We start from the raw sequence: 11089 nt of genomic DNA on the forward strand, positions 1-11089 counted from the left end.
GTCGGAAGCTATCGGCAACGAGCACGTTCTCGCGGCGTAACCAACCACGATTGATCCTCTCTGGTATCTCCGTGAATTTTGGAGCTAATCAATGATTCCACACACGTAGAGATAAGTCGAGGTTGCTCCTGCACGAGTAACAATCTGAAATTAAATTTTTTTCTCAGCGAGTTATTTTATTATTATTATTATATACCAGTATTCTTCATGTTTTACATACTTTTATAATAATTTTATAAAATATTTTATGTAGAATATGGAGATGTATTTAATTTCATAAAACGTATTATTTAATCATTATTTTATAAAATGTAGAGATGTTTAAAAGTGTTAAAAACATTGAAATGCTAAAATATATGAAAATTAAAAACATATGTAAAAAGTTAATTTTTTGAATTGATATAGCTCGTTATAACAGAAAGGATAACAGAATAACCAGGAAGCGTGACAATTTGCGTGAATTTAAAATAAGCGTGACTTGGCTTAAAAAGTGATATAGAAGATTCTAGAGAATTAAAATAAAACTCGATGGCATAAACGAGAACAGAAGAAGTCGAATGTCGAACTAACAAACATAATACTTTCTGCATCGCGTTGTGGTGAGACTTTACATTCTTGAACTTGATGTTTCAGCAGTTAAACAGGTTTATAATCTATTCTGCTCATACGCGCGTTCCGTCCGAGAAAAGATAATCGGTCAGCAGAGCTTACCAGCAGAAAAGACAACTTTGCGTGTCACCGTGGTATCCGCGCACATTCAAGAATTGACATTACTGCTACGCCCGTGCAATTACATGGACACGACCAGCACTTATACTGTCGATTGTCCGGTCGGGCTCGTTGCAAAGACGCTCTTTCGCCAGTTGGAAAACTCCGTAGCCGCGCGACGAGAACAACAGCCGGCGACAGAGTTCCGAAGAAGTTTCGCCGCCTCGAAAGCGCCGCGACAAATTCGTCCCGCGGCCGCGCTTTCGTATTTACTTCGCGCGCCGCTTTGTCCCCGCGTAATTACGTTCCGCGGGAGCTTAACGCCCGACAATTACTCGGCGGTCGTCGTTAATTTCCCTCGAAATAAAAGGGCGACGAGGACCAGCGCGGTGAACGACGGCGTCGTGAAGCGCAATACTGGGTGGTGGCCCCGAGAGCGACGATACCACTCTTACGATTTCCACGGGGCGTACAAAGACGATCCCCTTCTCGCTTGGTCGCCAGTGGCGTAATCGCTCTTTCGAACAAGAGGGTCTGTCTGTGTGGTGGCCCGCAACCACCACCGACACCGAACGTCCCCGCGGCTGATTATTTTCCGGGCGCCCAAGTCGTGTCGAAGTTAGCGAGCGTCGTGGAATTACCTGCTTTTATCGCGGGACAGTTCATCCACTCTTAAGCTAAATCTAATCTAACCGGTGCAGCCCGGAACATCGAACTTGTGTACCTTGGCCGCAACTTCGCAAAATTGCCACGGAGTGTGCGAGCGCGGGCTTCCGTTTCTCGCCCTTTGTGGCTAAACAGTCGTTCGTTCATTCGTTCGTTCGTTCATTCGTTCGTTCGTTTGTTCGTTCGTTCGTTTTGCCAGCGTCGTTAGCGCCTGGCCCGCACCCGTACCGCTGCAAAGTTGTTAGCCGAAGAATGGGGAAATCGATGACGAGGAATTTTGTCGGAAAACTGCGACGACGGACCCGTCTGTGAGTTCCGCAGCGATGTTTTTCGCAGTAGAAGATATAGATTTATTTGTCTCGCGGCTTCATTCGATAGGTATTTAATGAAGCGGCAGCCTCGGCGATGCCATTAAACGGCCGCGTACCATTCCCCGTTTAATTTCAAACAGACTTCCCTTCGAACTTGTGCTCGGTGGGACTCGATATTCTAAATTGGACGAATCGACAAGGCCTGCACGCATTTGTCCAGCAATTACGCGCTCGAAAGCGTGAACGCTCGTCAGAGCTAAAACGGGCGATAATTATAGCATTAGCTATCACGACGATTCGCGATAGCGCCTTTTATTTTTAGTTACGCCACTCGTGTACTAATCGGTTAATTTACGGAGTGTATAAAAGCTTCCCGTCCCAGGCCGCGTCGTCATCGCTTCCGGTTTATGTCCGCCGAATATAGGCGTCGTCCATCGCGTATGCGAGCCGGGATACCAGCGTCAAACTTTAACAGGCACGTCCCTCGCGCCGCTCGCAGGACACAGGACACGCGTATGCACACGGACAGTTATATGTACGTAGGGAAAGAAGGGCGGACACAAATGTGCCATGAGTGCAGTTTCACGTAGACAGACGAAGTCAGTCGTAGCGTGTGCGCTACTACTATGTCGGCAGTAATCTACCTTTATGACCAACGTTCTCCCGGAGTACGCGTTTTCCCTTTACTTCGTGCCCGTTACATCGCATGCGCCATCCATGCAAGCCGCAGTAAAGGCGAGATAGATCGCTGTGGAGGCCAACCAACCCTTCCTGCCTCCCCTCTCCGCGAGATTAAGGACTACCTTCATAATTATAATTTTAATGACACCCCGCGCAGTTAAACCGCCCGGCGGTACCGAGCTTGTCGGACGGCCCGTGCTTAATAATGAGGTCTCAGGCTCTTCACGAAGGTCGACTGATGTTTCGTCAGTCTTAAGAAAAATCTGTTCGTCGTGGTAGTGATCGTGGTTAATTTCCGTATTATAACACCGTTATCTGATTTGTCTCTGATGCGGCTTTCTTCGCTGCTTACGTAATCACGTTGCTCATGCGTAAACGTTATGTCCGAGTTACGTGTTCTCCTGATTAATTAATTTATTCGTGCCTCGCGAGGTGGAACTGTTACGGTACATCCAATTATTCGTCGGACCGGCGGATCCACCGGTCGGATCGTTCGCACACATATCGCGGCATACCGCGAAAGTGTGATGCGTCTCTCTCATTCCTCCGTCGGTTTACGACGCCGCTGTCCCCAGAAATAAAACCTACGAGAATAGCAGCTGGTCTCAAGAAATCGCCGCCGCGTCGAAAAGACGAGTCTCCTCCCGAATCCGCGAGAAATCACGACGGAGTTATTCCGACGACCGTAAAACGACCGGTCGGGGAACGGGCGAATTCCACTCTTTCCTTCTCTCTTTCTCTTTCTATCTTCCTCCGAAATCGTCTTCACACGATGTAGGACATGCGAAACACGTAATCGCGAATGTAACATAACGTGCGTGGAAGGATTACGCATGCCGTACGAACCGCATGCGAGAGGCTGGATTCACGAAATAAATTTTTATACGAATACCAGTCGCAGTATTTCGTTTGCCTCACCACCGAAATTGAGTCATATGCATGTTGAAGATGTACGCATGCTATGTTGAAGATTAAAAACACGTCCATCGATGAGCTCTCGACCTCCCGTTAAGCCTGATCGTGATCGATTAGTTATTCGAGATGCGTTATCCGTTAAGCGTAATTGGTTGTGCAAAGAATATAATGGCGACGTGCGGCAGACAATTGCACTTCACACATATTGTTTAAAATAGGAGTTCGACAGGATTATTCCTGGAATTACAAACGGCAGCTACGCTGCGTCCGCTATAAATTGTCCGCTGGTGGATTAATAACGCACTGTCTGCTACAATAAAGATAACTCGGAATAAAAAAACTTGCTTCAATACCTGTTCTTAGAAGAAGTACGGTTCACGCTTATTTGTTGTCCGCGATGATTATCGAATCATTTCCAGTCGACGCGTGATGTCAAATGTCAGTAATTTGAATGCAATTATTTGATCGTACTGCGCTCAAAGTTTTTGCGCGTGTCTCGCGATGTTAATGAATCACTGTAAACAGTAGTGAGAAAAGTAACGTCGTTGTGAATCCTGATGATCTTAGATCTCACCGTGCGCACTTGACTTCTTGTACCTCTTTTTGCACGCGTAACACATACTCCAGAATACAATTATTTGCATTTAATTATCGCGCCGAGCGACATAACATTTTGTCGGCACAACTCCGTAAAACGACGGAGTTTGCAGCCGTCCGTTGCTCATGCGGAATCGCGACACCGTAAGTAATTGCTCCTGTTCGAATCAAGGTCGCCCATTAAATCAGTCGACAACCTTAACCCATTTCTTACGCAAACCACTGCTGATATAGTATCATCGCGTGGCGTTGTTTACGACCGACCAATACCTAATTGCTTCACACGAAACTTCGAAATCGTGATCGCACAATATCGATACGTCATCGCGGTAAAGCTACTTATTACTCAATTGACAGTATTACGAAGGCAGTAATGCAGTAAAAACGAGATTTGCAAGATATGCGAATCTCCTGAACGTTTACGATGGAATTTTATGATGCGCCACCAAAGATCCGCCAAAGATATGTGCGTCTGCCTCTTAACGAGCCGACCATGAACATGCCTAAATCCAATGCGTCTCGCACATGGGCGGAATTTTTTATTTCGTTTCGGCGAGCAGAAGTTGCCTTCGCCGGCGACCATCCAGTCTCCTTTTCTTTCACGTGGGAGGTAATGTGCCTGCGACCTTGAATGACCACGGTCACCAGGAGTTCTTCATGGTCTTGCGGAATCGGCTGCTACGGCTGGTCACGTGTCCACTCCCTCGTGGTGATCGTATTGCTTGCCTGCGATCGGTCGCAGTTAGCGATCGCAGTTGCGCCGTTCGCGTCGCGCACCGAGTTTGCTCGTTCGTCCTCGTCATGTTCCTCGTGACACGTCTCTCGTAATCGGTTCCTGATCGGCACGTGGCTACGCGTGCGTGCGTGTGTGCGTGCGTGCGTACGTGTACATAGCGCGTGTACACCGTACAGATGCATCAGTGTGATCGTCAGTCGGATCACGATACTCGCGCGATACGCGCGCAACATTCCGCTCGTCGCTCAGTCGTCGCTTGAGTCGTGCACGTGGTATGAGAAATGTTGAGAAACGCTGGAGAAGGTATGAGGGATTTGCTGTGCGATTTTTATTGGTGTTGCGAAAATCCGAAAATCCACCTTCGAATCTTTTCCCGCGAAAATGTTAAGCCGAGCTCGCGCGTGTGCGTTTCGCATCGACGTTTTCGCACGACGTGATCTCCGCGATTGGTCGAATCTTGAGTGGCACGGCGCGATATCGTGTGCGAGATACGGTGAAATCAGCTAACATGTTGTTTACCGCGCAATTTTTTGGAAAGAATTTTATCGCTCAGGTGTGACATACGGGACACGCTGCTGTAGTAAAATAAAATGTGGAATGGCGAGAGTAGTCATCTTCTCGTCTTGTTTTAAGCTTTTAGCCTTGCTTGTTTTGACAGTGCGGACGCTAGAGCGTGATTCTTCCAAAAATTCTTCCCTGCCTTCGTAGCAAATATAGCACAAACATGAACGTGGACTCCAGAAAAAAGACCTTTCCGATCGAGCTGTTACATTTCCTCTGATCTCTTAATTTTTGGCTGAGAAGATACCTATGCCGGGTGTTACGTAAATATTTTAATGAATGTTACACATGCAAATGTGCGTATAGATCCTCGTCTTGTAGTCATCAACGTTCGGTCAACGTTATTTGGTCATAAATAAATTGCATTATGCCGAGCGGAATGGAAAGCGACTCTTCGAAACGCTCCTTTTAAAACACATGCGCTTGACGTAACGCGAGGCGCGGGAATTCGGCTCACGTTACCACTTACGAGTATAGAACGGTAATAGAAAGTGCTTCTTCGGCTGTTGCGCTTGAACAGTGCGAAGGTAATATAACGGGCTCTCAAGGACTGGTTCTGATTAAGCATATTTCACGTACACGAGCGATCAATAAATTGGAGTTTGCCGCCTTTGGTGTCTGAATATCGGATGGTCACGCTAACTTGAAAACATGTTTTTAATGAATTCATTAACCGCGATGAAAAAAGTATAACAAGTCATTTTTAAATCATGCACGAGCACGCGAGTCATTTATCTCCGTCCTCAGTGATAAGTGTAAAAGCACTCTGGAATGATCGATGAAGCTTTCTTTCGATGTTTGTCACACGTAATCAGCAGCAAATAGCGATGCCAATGGCGAACGTGTAATATAAAAAAACTTATTTTCTGAAGTTTGCATATGTGGCAAAACAAATCTTTCAAATAGGGAATAGAGAATAGCAGAGGAACTCGCACCTTCGAATAAACCGAAATACGTGGAGATAGAAAAGAACCGAGAATAGACCACCGTATCGCGCCTCTGCTACATCGGTTAATTGTCCTTCGTGGATGAAAGGGTACTCTCAAGGCGTTTGCTAATCGCGTATGCAAGATATGTGGCCATGCGGGTACACACGGTTAAACGCGCACGATATTTAATGGTGTGGTTTGCGTAATGAACTGGTCGTCTGAAACGAGGAAGCCGTGCGGTTGAAAAAGGAAAAAAGGAAAGAAAAAAAGGCAGAGACGTAAAACTGGGTTACGATTATCCGAAGCGTTGTTTGCGTCATATGCTGCGGTGATTATGTCGAAAGTGCATTAAAGATGCGGGGAAAACCTTTTTGAGCGACTTGAAACTCGTCAAGACGATGCCGCATTAATGGCACGCGTTCTAAATCGTGAAGTCAATTTTGCGAGACATGTATGGCACGTACATACACGGTTATCTTTTCTGAGCAACCTGTACTTTACGCCTCATCGTGTGAGAGGTACAATGAATAGCGGATCAACAAAACTATTTTTGCGATTCTGAGTTTTGTAAGTCTGGAACTCTTTGCAATTCTATTAGACTTTAAGTACAATCGACGCATTCACATAAGTTGCTTAGCGTGAATTTCAAAATCCACTTCGCAGGTTTTTAGCCTTGCACTGTGAATGCATACTATGCCTTAATCGTTGATCTTTACTAACACATTCTATGCGGTATCGCGCAACGGTGCCGTGTAGACGACGCACGTGTAAAGAATTAGCTTTTCTGTAATTATATCATGCGCATTATAACCACAGAGAAAAAACCTTATCTGTGGTGGTCTGTCTAAGTTTAGCGATGTAATGTTTTTGTAATGGATTGACCAGATCAGTTACTAATACGAAGATTACCTACAATATGAACATGATTGATTATCGATAATGTAATCAAAGATATCACCAATTGAAAAAAACCGAATGTCTAAGTAGGATTGCATAAAATCAAATAATATATCAAAACAACAATTAACGTATGTCGGGAAGATGTTATGACTAGTTACTTGAAAGTTTTCAGGCGATAATAAACTTTTTAAATCTGAAAGATCTTTGTACACAATATAATGTATTCATTAAGTTTTCGCTGTACGTAAACATCAGTTTATAATTTAAAATAAATGTTCAAAAGAAAGCATAATCGCAATATTAATTTCACATATACGTATGAACCCAATTACTTTAACTTGAATAACAACAACAATAAAAATGTCGACATCAGTCAAATTAGTCATGTTAGGACGAGAAGCAGAAAAATGCGAGTCAACATTGCGTTTTCATTTTGATTGCAGATTTCCCGGCAAGCCCGGAAACCGAGCAGCTGTTATCCGTTCGTACACACGGTAACACGCCAGATGCACGCGTGAGACCCCAACCTGGAGAACGATGGTCCTCGGACGAGACATACCTTCAAGGCGGCGTCTCGTCGTCGAGACCGACACCTCGAGACAAACCCGTGGAATTAAACGGTGACGTTTCGCAGATCGGCGAAACCTCGAACAATCCGAGCGTCGTGATAAGGTTGCCCTCAGTCATCACAGACGATAACCAGTGTAACGATGATCCACCACCCTACAGCGCGATCACACCCCCGAATCACGTTGGCTGGCCGTATGGGATTTTTTCATACAGTCACTCGTGTTCGACGGACGGGACGCCCAGCAGAGCGGAAATACCACTGGCGGCATTTTTCCAAGGAACTTCAACAGCTATGAATTTCCATCACGAAGGAAGCGACGGCCAGCACACGTCGTCCTTCTCGACGCCTTACCAGTTCTTCAAATTCGGCTGCCGCAGGAATTCTGTTCTGAGGGAAACGTCATTTCCGGACAACGGGATCGCAGAGAAAATCGACGACACGAAATCACGAAGTAAGCTGATGCAGTCTTCGCGGTCTTCGTATAACTCAATCATAAAGTCTGCATATTACTAGATCTATTATTTATTATAAAATTGCTGTTGTTAAATACGTACATAATGAACGTATACGAAGAAAGAGCCTCCTCATCTTGCGTTTAAAACCTTTTGTTACGCCTCTCCGTGGAATCAGTGAAAGTATCGAGAGATCTTGACTCTAAAACTCATGTAATCTTGGCTTTAAACATCAGCGCTACGCGGAAGAGAAAGTTTTCTTGACTGGAAGTGAAGTTATCAGCTGGTGACCTGGAAAAATCGTTGTCTAAAAATTACAGAAGAATCGTTGGTTCATTATTTAATCTAGTGCACTGAGATACAAATAGACATTCTAACTTTACCACCTCTTGCTCAGGCAGTCACATAATCATTTCTGTCCGATCCCAATACGTTTCCGATCGTGCTCGAATGATCGTAAACGAGTGATAGTCAGTTACGTCATCAATAATAATATTATAAGCTTCTGCGATGACATTCACGTCAGTTGCTTAGCATAAACCAACGTTCAAAATCCACTTCGCAGGTTTCAGCCTTGACGTAACGTGAGTGCACCGCGAATGCACGCTATGTCTTAATCGTCGATTCTTATTAACACAATTTATGCGGTATCGCGTGACGTGGACGACGCATTTGTAAAGTGACTTTTTTAATAGGTAATTTAACTGGTATTAGCATTAGTTGCAATTTGTTCGCTAGAAATATCCTTGTTGCTATGGATAAAGAATCCAAAGAATCCAAGATAACTAAAATACTAAAATACTTGGCAGGATACGGCGGCATTCTTGTGGCAGCGGCGGTAATCATCTTCCTCATGGCCCTGTCCTTGATGGTTCGCTTCGTCATGGAGAGAAGTTGGTGGCGAGCATAGTCCATGGAGATCGGCGATCACTTCGGGAATGCTCATCGATAAATTCTAATTTACGATAGGTCATTGCCGTTCGTTCATCAACGAATCTGTGATTAGATTTTAGCGTAACATACTCTGTTGGAATGCGGGATGAACTCTGAGACTTTACGTTGCTTATTTCGAAGAAATATTTTTTACTCTTTTTTCATTTTTAAATTATAAATAAAGAAAGTCAGATTTATCATGTCAATCACTGAACGAAACTTGATGTCTATAGTTTTGATGTACAAAGTTATTATGAATTGCTACTTCAACTAAAGATCAATATATTTATACACATGCGCAGTGCATGTGAGCGGTAATTGTCGAGTAATCTTCGATCTTTTTTTATTTCAAAAAGACACGCGAATCAATTTTTGAAAATTTTTGCATATTTGTAAATATTCTTGCATCGCATAATCATTACGTACGTATAATCTTTACATTGGCCTTAGAAAAGGTTATCGTCATTAATTCAGCATTACGCATATAAAATTATTTCTCACACACATTTCACAATAATATGATTTAAGCCTGCGAAAACATAATGATTACATTCATTCTATCGCGTGTCATTTATGTCTGTAATATCGTTATGTTTATTGTAGATAATGAAAAATACATTTTTATGTTGATATTATGTATACTAAACGCGGTTTTCTATGCTAGAATATACTGGATTATTCAGGATAATACAAGTGCTTTAAAGCGAGAAGTGCTTGTTGAATGCAAAAGAGAATATGTGTCTTATGATTAATAATACAAGTATTTTTATTTACATTTGGAACTTTTATATTATATTATTAAATACGTCATTATTAAATATCAAGAATATTTTAATGACCACGATTTTGCTTGATTTTATTATTAGGCTACGTGCGGTAATAATTAAATAATATAAATCTTCTGTTAGCATTCATCAGACTCCTATTATAATCTTAATGTGACATTTTAGTCGATTTATTATAATTCTGGAAACATTAGTTTTCAACATCACATCTGCAGAATAGCTTTCATACTCTTCAGATTAATTTCCAAGCAATGCGCCGCGGAAAAAAATTTTTTAAATTAAATGGCAAAATAATTTATTTAAAAAATTCAATATGTTATTTGATTTTTATATTTTTATAGATAAATTATCTATGTTTAACCGTAGATTATTTATGTATTTTTAAGATTGAAGAATCACAGATTCTTGCGTAGGGCTCAAGTCCTTTTTTCCTGCGCCGCATCAAAACAAGATATGAAAGGAAAGAATGATTCTTGAAACCGGCTCATCTGTAAATGAAATCCCTTTCTCTGCTAGATCACAAGTTGGAACAATCAATATTTTCTCGCTCTTCTTTCTCTCGTGTTTAAGTGTTCAGGATAAAACGAAATCTCGTAAGCAAATATACAAAATATTATACAATAAAATTCAGCTTTGTCTTGTGTGTTTGTGATAATAATTGCTATTACTTGTTTTTCCTGTCTCTCTTTCGACAAAGTTACTTAAATTTCTAAAAATGTATCTTGACTCTGCTTATTCGATTTATAAATCTCTAATTAAAATAGTACAGGCAAGGTTGTACAAAGTTCATAATTATTTGTCAAGCTTGTTATCTGTTTAACGTAGAAACTTCGACGCTTATTGGCCCAATGGGACGACGATGACGAAGTAGTGAAAGACCAGGTAAAAGGAATAGACAACGTCGCGGTGGAACGGAAGGTAACTGAGCAATAAAGTTAAGAAAGGAAGGGTAAATGGAAGCACTCATCGTGTACTGATTAAAAATACAGACTTGTATCTCTTGAGAGTAGGTGATCAGAAAAGTCTAGAGAAATATCTTGAGAGATACGAAAGTTTGTAGCCGAAGGTAAATTCTCAAGAATCAACGCGGGCAAAACTATTAGGATCATAAATAGACTTTTAGTGTAGTTAAGCACTGAACAATAACTATTTTGAGGTATCTAAATTCCATTATATTTTTAACGACCCGTTTTTATACGCGAAGAAAAGTACAACGTGTACTCATGTTTATGTAAAATCGCTGGACGTACGTCTTGTCGAAATTTTCATTAATTTAAGCATTTGCAATTTAAATGAAGGTTGTTCTGGCCGGCACTTAAATATGTAAACGACCCCGCACGCATC

The 11089-nt window shown here is 42.4% G+C and overlaps 1 protein-coding gene across 3 annotated transcripts in view; it reads left to right on the plus strand.

Annotated features, from left to right (window-relative positions):
* LOC105288127 overlaps positions 1-10400 on the plus strand; it is a 56993-nt gene extending 46593 nt beyond the window's left edge. Inside the window, exons 1-3 of one of the 3 annotated variants that reach the window (XM_011354147.3) lie at positions 4159-4917; positions 7448-8026; positions 8593-8812. In XM_011354147.3, coding sequence (XP_011352449.1) covers positions 4896-4917; positions 7448-8026; positions 8593-8615 — 624 coding nt within the window. In that variant the 5' untranslated portion in view covers positions 4159-4895 and the 3' untranslated portion in view covers positions 8616-8812. Of the gene's footprint in view, positions 1-4158; positions 4918-7447; positions 8027-8592; positions 8813-8836 lie in introns of those variants that run through there. The other 2 variants (XM_011354145.3, XM_011354146.3) reach the window with 2 other exon arrangements.
* The last annotated feature ends 689 nt before the right edge of the window (positions 10401-11089 follow it).

Source organism: Ooceraea biroi, chromosome 1 (genome assembly GCF_003672135.1).
Source record: "Ooceraea biroi isolate clonal line C1 chromosome 1, Obir_v5.4, whole genome shotgun sequence".
NCBI lineage: Eukaryota > Metazoa > Arthropoda > Insecta > Hymenoptera > Formicidae > Ooceraea > Ooceraea biroi.